We start from the raw sequence: 19,025 nt of genomic DNA, 5'->3' as shown, positions 1-19,025 counted from the left end.
GAAGGAGGTGTCAGGGCTCTATGACCTACCAGAGCCTCACAACTCCTTCCCAAAGACCTGCAGGTCCCTTATATGCCTTGGCAGGGGGTAGTTGTTACATTTTGGCCTTGCACAGGGCGCCATATTACTAAGGTAAACTCCAGTAGCTAGAAGATTACTAAGGTCAACCCCTTTTTACAAGATATGAATAGTTTCCCCTAAACCATATCTGCCCATACTCACAGAGATGATAGCTCCTTGTTCCACCCAGCTACTTCCCTTCCCTAGGCACATAAACTAACATGTTCCAAAGATGGGGACTCAAAAGACCATTATCTTAATGCTCTTAATGATATTCCCAATTTGAACAAGATGTTATTTTCACTTCTGCAGGTAAATTGACCCTACCAGGGAGCTCAGCTACACTACCTTCTCACAAAGAAAAAAATGAGACAATGTTAAAAACAAAAACACCCTCAATATCCACCCAGCAACAAATTCCGCAATTCCACCGCTATGAGTATAAAATACAAACTACAAACACTTTAGTAGCACAAGTCATCTTCTCTCATGCTGTAGCTGTAAAATACAGCCAAGTACCATTTAACAGCTGTGTTAAAAGTTGAAATACATAGATTTTTTTAGGTTTTTATGAAGTTCAATGACAGTATTCCTAAAGTACAGAAACAGTGCATAAAAAGTGCCTATATTTCTGCCTGCAAAATAACTCTTCCCCCAAACTGCCCAGGCTTAAAACTTGATTCTGTTGATACACACCCCATTTAGTAAAGCAAACCCAGAATTCCTTCAATTTTAGCAGCCAAGGTCTGCCAAAGCATAGACATAACTCTTCTATTTGGTGTCCATAGTATACTGCAATAAATCCTCTCCTAAACTCACCTCTGTGTGTCAGTCTGAGACTGGACACAGTGCCATTATCCCATTTACGAAAACAATCCTGATCATTTGGTGTCAGTCACCCAAGTCACACATCTAGCTGGCACTCATGATATTCAGCTGAAAATGTCTCCAGAATCAACAGCTATACAAGTGTCTGTTTCAGGAAGGGCACTGTGCCAATCTCTTTATGTAAACTGCCTGGTACACCTAGTACCCAGGCAGCCATGGTGGAAACACATAGAATATAACTGTTTGAAGGCACAAAATCTTTTCGAACCCCTCCTACAAATGCCCATTCCAGAGAGGACACTCTGGCCCCCTTTCCATTTGTAAAGGTAGCTCAGAATATCTTGCCTGGACTATCTTTGAGTGGCCACTATTGGGAAATGTTAGTTTTGATTTATATAACCATTCAATGCTTAATCTCAGCCGGGGGGCGGCTTCCACCAGCTCTATATTCCACCAGATCTATATAGAGCTTCCACCAGCTCTATATTCACTTTGAGTGAGAATGAAAGGCTGCAAATTTAGATGGTGGTGCCTTCAGGCCATTAGCCTTTATGTATATACAGAAGGTATCAGGAGCCAGCAGACAAGTGGTTCTCACCATACTCTGAATTCTCTGCAACCCGCCCCCCTTATCTCTAGCCCTTGCCTGAAGATAGCATGAATCCCAAGGGGATTACTCTTACAAGGTGACCTTTTATTTACACAAACACACAAAACCACCTTTTAAAAGGAACTCTCTTAAAACTTTAATCTAGTCAAAACTGTTAAAAAGAAGTCAGTAGTTAAAAACAGTAGGAACTAATATATTGAACCAGTACAATCTTCATTACAATACATGGCAGGAAAATAATTTTCTTACGGTTGAAGAAAGAACAATGAGAAGACTATGAACACCTCCCAAGTAACAGGATTCCACAACTGATGGACCACTGCTAAAAAGATCGTGGATATATTGTATTGTCTATTTTTTCATCTTTTTAATAGCTTAATGTATATATTTCTATATGTTTTAGCCCATCCTGAACATTTGGGGTGGAATAGGCTTGAAATGTAAGTAAAAATTTAATAATGTTTGCATTATATTTATTATTATTTCACCACTTTTATATACCACTTGATTGTAAAGTGTTTCACAAAAAGAGTAACACAATAAAATTGACGGAATATGCATGTGCATTCAACTGTCTAATGGTATTTGATCACCCAGGAGATTGCAGCTGCAGAGATAAGAAAAGAGTCATTCCGTTGTCTGGAGAGGTCACTTCCTGGTTTGCATGGAGAAGCCGTTTTCAACAGAGCCCATCAATGGAAGCGCACAGTTGTATTGAGGCAGCATCAGGTGTTAAAATTTTGTATCCCTAACAATTTTGCACCCACCCCCTGTGAGCCCACCCTGCCACACTACACCACTGCTTCCAACTCTACAATTATTTGATTCTATGAAACCGTATAATATCTATGAGCTATGAATGGTGGCTTACCGAAGGCTCAGTACTGTAACGCTATTTCTGTTGCAGGTCTGGGACTACAAATGCAGAGGAATTGTCAATCACTAGTAGTCCCCACTAGTGGGGTCTGGTTGCCTTGAGGGGTCTCAAGTTCTACAGGACTGTTGTAGACATTTTACCATTGCCTACATGGAACCATTGTTCCATGGACATAGAAAAAAATCAAATACACTGTTTTCAGAAATGTCTTTACAGCAGTGAAATCTCTAAGAATGTAGGCATCATGCATTATGTACTGTCTGAAGTCAGGAATCTGTCAAAACAATTGCAGAGGAAGGATGTTTCATTGCCAGAAGCTGTCTCGCTGTTGTCAAGCCAGGATCATATTTCTGCTTCCAAAGCAGATGGTCTTGGAGCAGAGGTGACTAAGATGGCGCTGCCAAAGAAAATGTTTGCAGTACATAATGTTGAATTGAATTAACACAAAGCGGTTGCAGCCAATGCATTATTCGGCAGGTTGGCAAACTGTAAATAAATGTGAACGATGTCAACAGGACTCCCAAAACTAAAATTCACTCTGAAAAATATTATGAAATACAATAACTTGGCTGGGTATATTGTACCAAAGTCATTTCCTGTATTGTAAATCAGAAGTTAAGTAGTACCACAGACTTCATACATCTACAGCTATCATCTTATGCATATAGTTGTTTCTTATCAATGGCAGATACATTTTAATCATCATCCAAACAGTCTCCCAGGTGCCTTCTCCAGTGTTTTAAAATGTCATTCTTTAGTGGATGATGGTATACAAAAATTCAGAACTGTAGCCAGATAAGCTAGGATGATTAATTTTCTATACTTAACACTTTGTCCACAGTTATATTTGCTGGGCAACATGAGAGTGGGGAGAGGGCTGTTGCACTCATGCCATGCTTGTGTGCATCCCATAGGCATCTGAGAACAGGATGCTGAACTAGATAGCCCTTTAGTCTGATCCATTGCAGCTTGTTTTAAATTCCCAAGGCAGATAGGAAAACACTGACTTTACTGCAGTCTTTGTAAAAATGTTTTTTTCATGGCCCATGCTCTTCTGCTATTTGCACTACACCTTGGCTTGGATCCTACAAACATTTCTGCTTACCATTTTCATTTATTTGAAGTGCATTGATGTGTTTCAGAGAACTGCTACAAGGAACTGAGCTATGCATACTCCACTGTAGAAGCATAACTGAAATACCGATGGACCTCATAAATATATATCTTGGGGGGAAAATAGAATTATTGATCATGATCCAGGCATGCTTCCATGCTAAAAAAGTCTTTTGTGGATGTATTTCCATAAGAGCCTGCTGAATGAAGCCAATGGCCCATCTAGTCCAGCATCCTGTTCTCATAGTGGCCAACCAGAAGCTGCTGGGAAACCACAAGCAGAATTTAAGCACAAGACCTTTATCTAGCTATCTGAGCTAGATTTGCAAAATGAGCTCTGAAAAGCTGCTCTGCTCCCATTCCTTTCACAGTAACATGATCTGAAGAAATCAGGCGAGGTTTTTCACAGCAGGGTGGTTGCTCAATTAAAATCGGCAACACTTTTTCTGAGCATTAGTTCAATTTTCATAATAGGTAGATGTTTCAAAGTGAAAACCAATACCATAATTATACAAGAAACACAAAAATGAAGCCATAAGATAGTTTGAGAAATGCTTATTGGTATTTCAGTAATAAGTATATTCTTGGAAACAATATAAAGTTCTAAGAAATGGCTTTTCACATTTCATGCAATGGCAAGTTTTCAACTTACTGTAGAGTAAAATCTAGATGTATTAAATCATTTGGGTTTTTTGAATGTGACATACTGTGCATACTTTATCATTATGTAAGTTTAACTGCAACCTTTTCAAAGTTTGTTTTTGTAAATTAGTCCAATCCTATGCATGTTTTTATTGATGGGTCTTGAATCTGAACCTGTTTTCTTCTGAGTTTAAGACAAAGTAAAAGCATATTATTGCTTTCATCAGTGCAGTCCTATTCCTGATTACCTAGCAGAAAGACCCATTGAGTTCAAGAAGGCTTAAGGTAAGAATGTATAGGATTGCCCCCTAACTCCCTTTTCCGTTGAAAAGGTTGCAATCCTATACATATCTAGATATAAGCATCACTGAACCTAGTGGGCCTTCTGCTGCAAGGCTACAGCCTAGATTAATTGATTTCACACTTATTTCCAAGTTAAACCACAGAGGGTTGGGCTTTATAGTTCTGATCACCTGATGCTGACAAGCCTGTTCAGGTCTAATGCATATTGTGATAAATCACAGAAGGACTCCAAGGCAGAGGGGGAGAGAGATCTTGGCAGCAATAACATTTTAAAAGTGAAAAAGGACTTTAATGTTATTTGACTTTTTAAATGGTTGCTAAAGAACAACATGAAAAGAACATTATTTACATTTTGATCTTTGCAAAGGTCAAATGTTCTATTACAGAGTTACCAAATGAAAAGAGCTGAGGAAACAAATTTAAGAATGAAAGCAACTCTTTGTTTCACAGCAGCTAGACCATCTGCTGGGCTTCCTTAGATGGCTTTTGGTACAGAGGATGCAGTTTGGGTGGTTGCTGCTTGACAACTAAAGAGAAAAATGGATGAGTAAACACAACTGGCAAACAAGATATGAAAGACAGAAAAGATTATTTGCTGAACAAGGCTGCCAACTCTGAGAGTGCATATACAAAGGCATAATGAAAATAATAGATTAAATAAATAACAATTGAAGCAGTGGTTCCCATCTAGTGTAGTAGGGAATTACAAGGGTAAAAAGACACAAGCCTCACATATACTGTAGCAAAAGGGACTCCAGACAAATTTGTATTAATGATAAGTTTCCATATCAGAACTATTTTTTATGTTGGCAGTCAAATATATTGTAAACCGCCTTATGATCCTCGGATGAAGGGAAGTATGGGAATTTAATAAACAAAACAAATATAGCAATGAGCTAATAATATATTTGATCACAACAGCCAAAAATGTAGCAAAACCTCCTTATACAAGGCAAAAATGTATATTATACTTAGGGACATAGCCTGTGACAATTAGGAACTGGTACTATTCTGTGAAGATGAGCAAGAATAATTTCAAAAGTCTTTAAAGACTCTTTAAGTAGGGTGGCCAGGTGCCTTCTATATCTTTAATACTTGTGCAGAAGAGAGGATTTCAGCAAGTGTAACTTGCATAACAAGGTACCTTTTCTACTCAGACTATTTATTTATTTATTTTAAATGATATTTATTAAGAATTTTAGAATTACAAAAAAAAGAAAAAAGAAAAAGAGAGAGAAAAAACAAAGGAAAAGCAAACCACAATCGAACAATACAAATTGATCAAAATCAAAATCAAAAAATAACACAACACAATCAAAAGACAAAAATATGCCACAAACATTTAAAAACAAATCCAATATTCTCAAATCCTTAACTGTCATTACCTTCTTTCTTTGACCTCCTCACTCCTCCCTTTTTTTGTATCCTAGTTGTTAATTGTCACAGCAAATCCTTTCCATATTTCATAATATTCTGTCATTACATTACCTTAATCTATTTTAATCTTATCTTACTATAAAAGACCTTAAAACTTAAAACTTAGATCTTATTTATACCAATTTCTCATAACCATAATATTCTTACATAATTCTTTAAACATTTTTGCTAAAGCCAAATAATTTCGTTCCATCATTTTTCTAACGTTCATCAATTTTATAAAACAATCCTAATAAAAAAAAAAATTTCCCCTTCCAATCTTCATCCAGCGTCTCTTCCTCCTGGTTTTGTCAGTCCTTTCTATCCCATCAATCTAGCGCATTAACCTGGTAATCTTATGTCCGAGGCCCTTAAGTCCCTTCCATGTCCCATCCGCGGTTCTTCTTCATATTTATACCTGTACTTTACTTTGTCTCCTGCTCCCTTCACTCGTGGTTTCTCTTCAGATCGTATAAATCTTTCGCCTTTTACTCAGACTATTTAAAAGGGCAGGAATCCTGTCCTCTTTCAACAGGTCTCCTACCCTGAAGTGATGAGATAGTACCTTTCATACGTGAGAGCACAGAAAAAAAGAATTATGTGCCCATTCTTCCTCATACCCCCAAAAGAATGAATATGTGCTACGGCAAAAAGGAAGGATATAACAGATGCATGTATCTTTCTTCACAAGAAGACCTTGAGAAGGGTGCGCACACAGGAGGTGGGGATGAGGGATGTGCACAGTCACCCCAGGGCCCATTTTTCTCTCATTAGATATGATTCAGACCTTTATTGATAAGATAGTAGTAGTAGAAAAATCTTGATGTCCTGGTTTTCGGGTGTAAAAATGTTGGGTGAATTTTGGTGAATCAGGATGTAACAATCATCCATCCTTACAGATGATCAATACAGGCCAACAGCATGATTTATTCACTACACTGGCATACTACTTAGAATGAGGCATGCCCAAGCTCCATTAATATGCTGTGCAACTTCTTTCTGGGAAGTTACTTCAGTGTAGCAACAGAAGGGGTAACTGAGATGCATACAGCAGAATTAAAGCATGATGTCCTGTATGTGACCTTGATGTAATTTCGGTGCCAGGCAAAGGCCTCGATATTTTCCCCGGGCTGCTTAAGCTTCTGTAAATTGCTTTGACTTGAACTTGTTGCCCCATCTCATTTGTTTTGGCCCCACCCATCAACGAAGTGCACTTGCCCTCCTGCAAGGTTGGCCTAATGCAGGTACCCCCATCGGCCCTCCAGATGTTTTGGTGCCCCCATCGGCCCTCCAGATGTTTTGGATTAGTTCCCATCATCCCTGACCACTGGTGCTGTTAGCTAGGGATGATGGGAGTTGTAGTCCCAACACATCTGGAGGGCCACGTTTGGGAGTGCCTGGCCTAATGCCTTGCTCTGGACTCTCTGTGCTGCCAAGAGTGCCACCTGATTGCCTCTATAATTCCACAGCTTTTTATGTATACCAGTCTTTACCAACTTGGTGCCCTCCATACATTTTGGATTACAATTCCCACCAACTCTCCCAGCTCTGTCAATCTAGATTGCAGTCTCACACTAATTTACCTGGGACTGGCGCTGTGGGTTAAACCACAGAGCCTAGCACTTGCTGATCAGAAGGTTGGCGGTTCAAATCCCCACGACGGGTTGAGGTCCCGTTGCTGGTTCCCTGCTCCTGCCCACCTAGCAGTTCGAAAGCACATCAAAGTGCAAGTAGATAAATAGATACCGCTTTGTCGGGAAGGTAAACGGCGTTTCCGTGCGCTGCTCTGGTTCGCCAGAAGCGGCTTAGTCATGCTGGCCACATGACCCGGAAGCTGTACGCTGGCTCCCTTGGCCAATAAAGCGAGATGAGCGCTGCAGCCCCAGAGTCGGTCACGACTGGACCTAATGGTCAGGGGACCTTTTACCTAAATCTCATTAAATTCAAGGGGACTTACTTTTGAGGAGAATCATATAGTATTGCATTGTTAATATTTTAAAAGGGGGAAAACAACAACAGGTAAAGGATGGGGCAGGTCGCTATTTTTATTATTACGCTTTCATTAAGTGTGTACACCGCTCTTCATCTGAAGAGCTCAAGGCGGCTCACAGCGCGAAGCGGCGAGTGTCCAGTGCGCACGCGCCGACCTTTTGCTGTTCCAGGGGGAGGAGCCGTCCTGGCGAGGCGCCTTTGGATCGGGGGTTCGGCGATCGGCTGCGATTCCTCGCCAGAGACGGAAGGAAGTCCCGAAGCCCGCACTCGACGCTCGCCGAGCTATCGATCTCCTCTTTTTCCAAAGCTACCCTCGCCGGTGCAGCCGCTCGTGGTGGTGTTCGGGAAGCAGCCGACATGGTGAGACGGGTGGGGATCGGGGGCTGGAGGGAGGGAGGGAGGACGGAGAGCCAGAAGGAGCCCGGGGAGAGATCGCGGGGAGGCTGCGTCTCCCTCGTCCGAGTAGGTGGGTGAGTCAGCACATCGGAGTGGTGGTTGTGTCTGGGCCCAGGTTGTGCCTCTTCTCCTGCCGCCTTCAGGAGCCTGAAGCCTCCCAGCGCTGCCTCCGCATCTCTTTGGCTGATCCCTCCGCCTTCTCCCTAAATCAAACTTTCCTGCATTCCCAAATCTTCTTTTTCGCGCCTCCGAGCCCCTTCCGCAAGAAAGGGGCAGCAGCAGCATCAATCCCTCCCGCACCGTTTGTTCAGATTTTTTTTCCATAAAAGAAGAAAATAATCCACCTTTCTCTAAAATGCAGGGACTATTATGGCTGCCCCAACACCTCAACCCGATAATAATCTCAAATTCTCTCCTCCTTAACCGAAAGCGAAACTCCTTTCTCATCCCTTCGAAATCGCAGGCTTGTCAGGCAAGATAAAATGTCTGACAAGAAACTGGTTGCCGTCCAGTTTTTCTGTATAACCTCCAGAGGAAGCATATGTCCAGTTTGCACAAAGAGCGAATCATTCACCATTGCTCAATGATGCAGCATTTTATTCTGCTTCATGACTCCATTGTTCTCCTCTGTATGACTTCGGGGTAGCGGGGGAGGACTTTTCTCAGGGTGAAAGTTGAACAGGTATGTATGTGGCTGTATCAAATATTTTAGAGCCCCGGTGGTGCCAGTCTCCAGTTTTACTTCTTCCGGGTATTCTATGAGCAAGAGACATGTACTTCAGCATAACTTCTTGAATTAAATACAGGCCTTCATGTAGCCCTCACACGCACCTTCATATAATCAAATTTAAATTTGCAGATTTCTTGTTTAGAACACATCTTAGAATTTTCTTGATCCCCACTAAAATAGCAGAAAAGTGTTCTGCTAAAATTTCATTCATGTAGGAGTTTCGAATTTGGTTTAAAAATGCCAAAGTGCTTCAATGTCTTGTAAACCCTGAATGCAGCCCTTCAAAGAGAAGTGAAACCATTTGATTCAACATAGCTGGTGTGGGGCAGTTAATGCTGTAGAAAGCTGTTATTCTGCAATTGTCTAGTAGTGTGTTGATTCATGCTTTGATCAGCCAAAAAAGGCATGATGTTGCTCTTACTGTAATCAAAAGTAAAACCTTGATTTTAAGGAAGCAGGATTGTAGTGTTAGACTTCGGACTTGTTTCTGTGCAGCATGTTCAGTATTGGGTTGCTAATCACGAATCATTTCTTTAAAGCTCCTCACCTTAAAAATGTTCTTTCTTACCCCTAATCCATGATAACATGATTAGGCCATGTGCCTATGCTACTTACTGCACTGTTTGCAATACTTTTGAGTAATTCTAATCTCTCCCTTTCCCATACCTTACCTTATTTCTCCCTTCCTCCCTATGCCTAGCTTTGCATTCTGAGCTTAGCAAACCTTAATAATTGTGAAGTGCCACATTTAAACAAACAAAGCTTCTTCAGTCTTATCTTGAAAGTAAAATTTGTCCCTGCTTGTATATTTCTGTGGCTACTGGCTGTACCATCACTGCCATAGGTAATATGTCTTTGAAGAGTTTCTGGGCATCGCAAGTGGGCAGAGTGCTGTTGCACTCAGGTGTTGCTTGTGTGCTTCCCGTAGGCATCAGGTTGGCTGTTCTTATGTTTTACTTTAAAATGATTTAAAGCATAATGTTGTACCTTTGCAGCTGATAATGCTACTCATGTTAATAGATTCTATTTTGTGCACTTTAGTTTCGCAACCAGTATGACAATGATGTCACCGTTTGGAGCCCTCAGGTATTATTATTAATTAATTAATTAATTATATTATTTTTCTCAACTCATTGCAGTGGTTTGTACCTAATTTTAATAGCCTAAGGAATACGCTAGTAAACAGTTTTCCATACAAGTTTGATTGATTGCCTAGACATTGTGGAAAGTGCATTTTTTTTAAAGGGAAAGTTGTAGGAACTAGTGTGTACACAGTTATACCAATTCCTGTTTTGTGTGTATGCATGTGCTGTTTGTGAATAAACAACAGAGATCCTTGCCAAATGGATGGTAATTCTTCAGGTATTTTATATTTTACTTGGTGTGAAAAGTATTTAGGGTTGCTTGGTCAGAACATAATTGTATCAATGTGCCAAACACTGTCTTGTGAAGCCATTAATTCCACTTGAACATAAAAAGGCATTTGTTATATTCCATTGGTTGGTAAACTATGGAATTATAAAAGGCATATATATATTTGGAATGAAATGTATCTGGCAGCCCAAAGTAAAAAGACTTCCTGGGAAGGCTGTGGTGCTGAGAGAGAATGCACATACAAGCCAAGTTGCAGCGCTTCACTATGCTAGTTCAGAAGTTCCTTGTTACTGTAACTTGGTGTGTATTTTTTCTCTCTCTATCTCTTTCACCTTCCTAGTTGCAATGGTGCCAGAAGGTTGCTCATTGCAGTATGCAATATGATCAATGTACTTCTGGAGTCAGTACATTTTAAAAGAGGAACATTTTAATCTGTGTTTTCTTCTTTAGGGGCGAATTCACCAAATTGAATATGCAATGGAGGCTGTGAAGCAAGGCTCTGCAACTGTTGGACTAAAATCAAAGAACCATGCTGTTTTAGTTGCTTTAAAGGTAAACATTAGGGTAAAGCTTGGAGTCAATCCCTCACCCCCTTTAAAATGAGAAGAGGATGCATGCAATTCTTTCCTACTATAATAATATGTCAGTGGTAAGGGGGACTATTGTATTGGGCAAGAATCTCTGGAAGTGTGGGTTTGAATCCCACCGCTGCCAAGCATCCTTGTAGCTGGTAGAGCTCAGTTGGTAGAGCAAGAGACTCTTAATTTCATGGTCGTGGGTTTGAGCCCCACGTTGGGGAAAAGATTCCTGCATTGCAGAGGGTTGGACTAGATGACTCTTGTGGTCCTGTCCAACTCTACAATGCTATGATTCTATAATATATCTGAACTCCTCTATTATACAATTGTAAGCCTAACTACCATGAAGTAAAGTACTGCATTCTAAATGCTCTGGAAATAATAGAACATAATGGTGCTTTTTCCTTTCTAAATACACTACCTGCCATTAATCATTGCTGAGCTGCTGCCAGATAGACAGTACAAGCAGCGATGGTTTTAGGCGTGTCTGATATGTGCATGACTGCGCCAAACCTGGAAGTGACTCGAAAATGTCACAAAAGTGAGGCGGGGGCAGAATGGTGTGTTTGCAGACTTTTTCAGTCATGCTTTAAATATACATGATTTCACTTAAATGTGCTGTGCCTCACAATGTAACCCCAACATAAATGGGGAGTTGCCTATACTGAGCTACCTAGAAGAGTGGTTCCCAGTTGGCGAAGTACTGCAGACCCCGTTTTTCAAAAGCCAAGCCATGGACCCACTACTTTTGAAAATTTTGATATGTCTATGGTAATTTTTGTTATGTGAATGGTGCAACAGACCCCCTGGGTGGGTTATGCAGACCTGGGGTCCGTGGACCACCAATTGGGAACTACTGGTCTGGACCAATCATCTGGCAGTGTACCGCATCTTCATGTGTTCATAAGAAGGGATGGATAAAAGACTCTCCATTCAGTTGTTACTATAACCATACTTGTCATTGTCAAAATGTTTGTGTGACTCACAACTATTTTTTCTGTGTTTAGAGGGCACAGTCTGAGCTGGCAGCTCATCAGAAAAAAATCTTATATGTTGACAACCATATCGGTATTTCAATTGCTGGGCTTACTGCTGATGCAAGACTTCTATGGTAATTTTGCAAATTGGTTTATTTCATATATAGGGCACAGAGATAAAATTACACATATTTTAGTGCATTTCAAATATTTATATGCCTCCTTTTAAGAGTACATGAAATTGCATGTAAACCCCAGTGGTAGCATTGACTGGAATTAAAGCAAACTTATAAACACATTGTCTGGGATTCAGCTAAGAGGTAGCCAGTATTGTGAGGGTGCGGGGGAAGGGGCTGAGATGGGCGGAACAGTGACTTGCTAGGCAATGTTGTGCATGTCTACTCAGAAGTAAGTGCCATTGAGTCCAGTGGCGTTTGTTCCCAAGTAAGTGAATATAGGATTGCAGCCTGAATAAACACAATTTCTTATTATTCTATGAATGTCCCAAAGTGATTTGCAGCATAACTAACATGAAAACCTTGTATAAAACACAGTGGCTAAACATACTCTGTCCAGTAACTTCTTGGCAGAGGTGAGATTTGAGCACTGCTTGCTGCTGTGACCCCCAAGCAATATAATTCTAGCTGAACAGCTTGCCTAAGCTGGTGCCCTCTAGATGGGGCTAGTGCATGGCACTCCAGTAATATAACAAGGATCAAAGCTACACCTAGAATGAAACCTGTGCATAACAAGCCATCTACTGGTGTATTTTTGTTTCTCTCTTTGAATCCTGCAGCAATTTCATGCGCCAGGAGTGTCTGGATTCTAGATTTGTATTTGACAGACCTCTTCCAGTGTCTCGACTAGTATCTCTGATTGGAAGCAGTATCCTTTTGTTGTGATTGTTATTGTGAGACGCTCATAGTTGTCAAGATTATGCTCTGCTCTTGACCAATGTTCTTACTACTTCAATAAGTGTATTGACTTGTGTAAGAACTAAACTAGTGCAGGTCATTGGAGACCCTTTGCTTTAATATTAAAGGTGCTGGATCCACTGATCCCTGGAAAATTTCAGCCACAGATGGTAGTGGTAAAAACCAAATGATAAAGTTGAAGAGTTGTATTCAACAGTATTACTCAGCTGATGGTAAGGCTTCTATCACCAAAACTGGGAGGGAAGTAATTTTCTGCAGCTCCAGCCCACCCATCACCCCCAAATTCTGCTCTAGAGGATTGGGAGGTCCTCCAGAGCAGATTAGGGAGGGAGAATATATTTGAAAATTGATTATCTTCTGCTATCAAAGGTCTTAATATTCACTGAGTGACACCCTTGAGTATAACTCAGAATGTTTGAATGGTTCTGCACGTTCATGTTACTTGAGCAGTAAGTGATAACTTTTGTGTAGTTGCCACAATAAATCAAGTGCATATATCTTAAATATTTGTGTTGAGTATTCACAGACATTTGGTTTAGTGAGGGGCTTCTCTGCTCAGCTGTTTTGTGGGCTGTGTTCAATTGAAATGTGTGTTGCTGATGGTTTTAATAACTTTCATTTTAAATACTATCTGATTTTAGCATTACTTGTCTTTCTATTCTCTCTATTTGTAAGCCTTAGGGCCCCCTTGAGGGTGGAAAAGTGGGATAGAAATGTTTTTATAACTGAAATATACATGCCGTTTGAGACACATTCCTCAGCTTGTCCAAGAAACGCAGATACCAACACAACGGTATGGCAGAAGGCCATATGGTGTCGGACTTCTCATTGCAGGCTATGATGTAAGGCTGCTTTTCATACTTGTCTATCACATATTCCTTGGATGATACATTATTCTAAAGTATAATGAGAGTTTACCATGCTAGAAGCATGATAATATATTGGCAACATGGCAGTAAACAGTGGGTTGTCTCCAAGGGCTGGCCTCCTGTGAGCACAAGACCTTTTGATCTAGTGGAGGTGTCCACTAAGGGGAAGAGATTTTTGCTGATTGCCCCACTCCCCCCCCCCCCCCCATTCTATACTGTCACAGGCCAAAACCTCCAGAATAGGTTTTGGGGAGATGGAGGAGGGGGAATAGGCAAAATCCACTTCTCCACCGCTTGTGGAATGCTCTCCCCAGGGATGTTCGCCTGGCGCCTTCATTATACACCTTTAGGCACCAGGTGAAAACATTTCTCTTTAACCAGGTCTTTGGCCGGTTGACATTCAATGTGTTGTGGAAGGGAGGATTATTGGTTTACTTTTGTTCTTGTTTTTATTCTGCTATTTATACAGTTTTACCTTGGATCCTGAATGCCTCGGTACTCGGACGTTTTGGCTCCCGAACGCCACAAACCTGGAAGTGAGTGCTCCGGTTTGTGAACGTTCTTTGGAACCTGAACGTCTAACGGTGCTTCTGAACACTATGGTTTTCAACTGTTTTGGAAGTCAAACAGACTTCCGGAACAGATTCCGTTTGACTTTCAAGGTATGACTGTATTGTAATTTTATGTTGTGAACCACCCTGTGATCTAAGGTATAGGGTGGTATACAAATTTATTTAAGAAGAAGAAGAAGAAGACTCCACTTATGCAGTAACAATACAAGGAGAATCAGTTGTATTTCATCCTATATGCAAGGCATGAAACATATGGTATAGTATTAGCACCATATTATTTTATGCCTTTGGTCAGGAAACCTGAAAATTGAAAATTGTTTATGTACCCATATATGTTAAATACAGATTTTTATATGTTGCATTCTTCTGAAATAAAATAGAATGGAAATATCTTTATGCTATTTCATGGTAAATAAATAACATCCCTTTGTTTTACTAGGATATGGGTCCCCATATCTTCCAGACCTGTCCTTCTGCAAATTATTTTGACTGCAAAGCAATGTCCATTGGAGCTAGGTCCCAGTCAGCTCGAACTTACTTGGAGCGACACATGACCGAATTTGCTGACTGTAAGTGTTTGGTCTCCTCTAGCTGATTTGTAGTACAGTCAAACCTTGGTTCCCGAATGCCTCTGTTACTGTACGTTTTGACTCCTGAACACCGAAAACCTGGAAGTGTTTCAGTTTTCGAACATTTTTCAGAAGCTGAACGGGCTTCTGGAATGGATTAAGTTCGACAACCGAGGTTTGACTGTATGATGTTTCGCACATATTGCTCTACCCCTTTCTCCCATGTACATGTTGTGTTCCTGGTTTATTGCTGAGCGGACTTTGACTGGTAATCACAGGCATGGGGAGGGAGAGAGTGCTTTGAAACTTTCCCTTCCCCGCAGGAGAAATACAGTGGTACCTCTGGTTGCAAACGGGATGCGTTCCAGAGGTCCGGCCGCATCCCGAGGAATTCACAACCGGAGGACTGCTCCTGCGCATGCACGCAGTTTAGCACTTCTGCACATGCAGCAAAACCCGGAAAAATACTTCCAGGTTTGCCGCATTCGCATCCCGAAGATTACGTATCCAGAAGGATACATAAGTGGAGGTATGACTGTACTGAGCTTCTGAACTGGTCATAACTGAAAACGTATTTTACAGGTAATCTGAATGAGCTAGTTAAGCATGGACTACGTGCCTTGAGAGAGACTCTTCCTGCAGAACAGGATCTGACTACTAAGGCAAGTGCTGGAACCTTTTTTTATTTGTGGTCTGTTCTATGATTTTGGAGCGTAACACTAGCAAAGCACAATACTGAAGGGGGATGAATCCTATCATTTGTGTAAGTGGAAGCCAAAATTCACAACGGAAGAGTTGTACGTAGTGAAGATTATTCAGGTAAAAAGATACAAAATAACCCTTTTACCAGTGCACCCAGAACTCCTGAACTGTATCATTAGCTTAAGCAACTCTGCTACATTTGAACAGCACTTGCATGCATCACTTTTATACATGTTTGTGCAAACACTGGAAATGTGCTTACCTACTTATAAATAGCAGATGATAGCCAAGTAAGTCATTTGCCAGTGATTCAAGTGGGTCTGCTCTGAATATGGCTAATATTGGATATTGACCAGCACTAGCAAGGAGACACTTGTATGCACAATAACACTAGTTCTGATTATCTGGATAGCTTGAATAACAGCAGGCCTGTGTGAAATTCTGGGGTTTGGGGCCGAAGTAATAAAGGCAATGTTTGAGCTGCTGCAGGAATTCTTGGATGAGCAGGTTTTTCTGGACCTATTCCAGTCAAATACATACGTATGTGATCAAAGGCTTATGTATACTGCGGAATGTCCTGTATGTACCTGCCACTTTTGTATCTACTCCATGGTGGTGTTCCATATCCTGTCATTTTACTGATTTGTGAGGCCACAAGGGTACAGGACTGCTCCTTCATAGCAATTAATACATTGTGAGATGCTTTGCCAGCTAAGGAGTACCTTGCTTCACCTATGCTGGCTTTTCATCATGATTAAAATCAGGCATCCCCAAACCCAGCCTTCCAGCTGTTTTGGGACTACAACTCCCATCATCCCTAGCTAACAGGACCAGTGGTCAGGGATGATGGGAATTGTAGTCCCAAAACAGCTGGAGGGCCGAGTATGGGGATGCCTGATTAAAATGAACAGGAGGTGTTGCTTGGTGTCTATCATGGAGGTGGCTAATCTTTTGCTTTAACGGGCAGGATTTACCTAACCAGCCTCATCAGCAGAAGCCCTACACAAAGACTTCTGCACGGGCACAATATTGGGAAAGAATGGTCTAAATCCTCCTGACTTCCCTTTGAACAGATGTACATAATCTGTGCTGCAGAAAGACAGTGGCGCCTTTCTTAGTTTTACAATTATCATTTAACAGAATGTTTCCATTGGGATTGTTGGTAAAGATATGGAGTTCACTATTTATGATGATGATGATGTAGCACCATTCCTAGAAGGACTTGAAGAAAGACCCCAGAGAAAGGTACGCAAATTTAATACAACACGCTGAATTTACTTACACAGTAACATTTTGTAAAATACCTGATTTTAGTGTTCTGTAAGCTATGGTTTTGCTACATTTTGTGAAACCCCTTCTGTGGAAAGCTGTCCCCAGTGTAATTCTCTTGACATCTGCTTTTTGTCCTTTAGGCACTAGAAAAAGGCATTATTTTAAATTAACAAGCCTGGTCCAATATTTAACCTCTGGAGAAATGAGACTCCTATACTTTGCTAACGTTTAACTGTCTTAATTGTCTTAATTATATTTGTAATTGTTAATAGGTAATTATTTTATTGGTCCTGCAGGAGACATCTACTAATGAAAGGCAACAACTTTTGCTGATTTCTCCTCCCCATCTACCACCCCAGCAGCCCTCAAAATCTGTTCTGAACAGATTCTAACTCTCTAGAATACATTTTCTGATGGCTGCAGGAGGGGGAATCAACAAAAATAGCCCCCTCAGATGCCATGGCACTAAAGATAAGCTGGATATCACAAAGTATTTTTAAGGAAGTTGTCCTGTAAATGGGGACAATGAGAGGACACTTAATAGGCTCCAGTATGAAATTATTTGGTACAACCATTATTGGGTTTTTCAGTCACAGAATCATGTTTATCTAAAAAGTTTTTTATGTTGGACACTCTTATTTATATTGGAACTTTAGAACCATTTTTAAATAAGAGGAACAAATTACAGTTAAAGCAGGCATGTATAGTATGACTGCTGTCAGGCTTGGGAACTAAATGGGAATTATATTAAAGTTGCAAAGATTTGATTAATAAAGATATATCATGGCCTAATTTGATTTTGATTCTATGCAATTATTTAGTGCAGAATTGTGGAATATTGAAAATCAGAATTGACTTGGCCTCTAAAATTAAATATTGGTGGGGTTTTATATTTGTAAGATTTTGTTCTATAATTTGCTACCAGTGACAATTAAAACTGACGTAGTTTTAATTACATTTAATATTTTTATTTTACCTTTTCAAGACTGCTCAACCTGCTGAAGAAACTGCAGAAAAGGCTGAAGAACCAATGGAGCACTAATCATTGTGCATGCACTTCAGACACAGGAATGCCAGAGCATGCATTTGTATTCTGTTAACATAACTCTGAGATAAATGCATATTGTAGTGATACATTCTAGTGAGTTGGTCTACAAAAATGTATTGCCAAAAATCCTAAACTGGCAGCAAAGAATTAATAACTGACCACTGCTCTTGAGATGTCATTTTCTAGAAACTACGGAATATTGTTTTATATGAAAAAGCTTGTTTTCCTGTCATAAAGGCGTTGATTAAATAAACCTGTTTCTTGAAACAACTTGCTCTGGTTTTTATTTTTTAATTCATTAAATCAGGAAAAGCAAAATCATTATCACTGCTTCTTGAGGGAGAAAGTTCCATAGTTCAACTATGCACTGTGTGAAGAAGTACTTTCTTTTATCTGTCCTGAATTGTCTAACATTCAGTTTCATTGGATGGCCCTGAGTTCTAGTGTTATGAGGCGGGGAAGGACTTTTTTCTATCCTCTATCTACATGCCTGAGACCTGCGGGTATAGGTAAAGGTAAAGGGACCCCTGACCATTAGGTCCAGTTGTGGCCGACTCTGGGGTTGCGGCGCTCATCTCGCTTTATTGGCCGAGGGAGCCGGCGTACAGCTTCTGGGTCATGTGGCCAGCATGACTAAGCCACTTCTGGCGAACCAGAGCAGTGCACGGAAACGCCGTTTACCTTCCCGCCGGAGCGGAACCTATTTATCTACTTGCACTTTGATGTGCTTTCGAACTGCTAGGTTGGCAGGAGCAGGGACCGAGCAACGGGAGCTCACCCCGTCACGGGGATTTGAACTGCCGACCTTCTGATCGGCAAGTCCTAGGCTCTGTGGTTTAACCCACAGCGCCACCTGCGTCCCTTTTTGCGGGTATAGGGCGGTATATGAACTCAATAAATAATAATAATAATAATACTATGCATAATCACCTCAATACTGCAACCTTTCCTCAGAGGAGTTGCAACACCCCCTTGATCGTTTTCGTTGCCCTTTCTGACCTTTGAGATGTGATCAGAACCAGGGGTTGGCAACCTAAGGCCCATGCACCACAAGCGGCCCATGGGGGTCATTTAACAAGCCCATGGACCTCTCCCACCCACTCAGGGACCCCGCCGCCCTTTTGGTTAGCTCCTATGCGCCGTGCTAAACTGGCACGGAGCA

The 19,025-nt window shown here is 40.9% G+C and overlaps 1 protein-coding gene across 1 annotated transcript; it reads left to right on the top strand.

The window, feature by feature from the left end:
- The first annotated feature begins 8,048 nt into the window (after nt 1-8,048).
- Nucleotides 8,049-18,133, top strand: PSMA1 (proteasome 20S subunit alpha 1). Its single transcript, XM_080975318.1, has 10 exons — nt 8,049-8,201; nt 10,009-10,053; nt 10,792-10,893; nt 11,927-12,030; nt 12,693-12,781; nt 13,603-13,673; nt 14,712-14,841; nt 15,424-15,503; nt 16,684-16,788; nt 17,801-18,133. The coding sequence occupies exons 1-10, from the start codon at nt 8,199-8,201 to the stop codon at nt 17,855-17,857; spliced, it is 786 nt and encodes a 261-aa protein (XP_080831444.1). The 5' UTR covers nt 8,049-8,198; the 3' UTR covers nt 17,858-18,133.
- The last annotated feature ends 892 nt before the right edge of the window (nt 18,134-19,025 follow it).

Source organism: Podarcis pityusensis, assembly GCF_964106645.2.
Source record: "Podarcis pityusensis genome assembly, chromosome: 1".
NCBI classification, from domain to species: Eukaryota; Metazoa; Chordata; class Lepidosauria; order Squamata; family Lacertidae; genus Podarcis; species Podarcis pityusensis.
The sequence above is the reverse complement of the archived record's forward strand: the minus strand, read 5'-3'. Positions and strand labels throughout refer to the sequence as shown.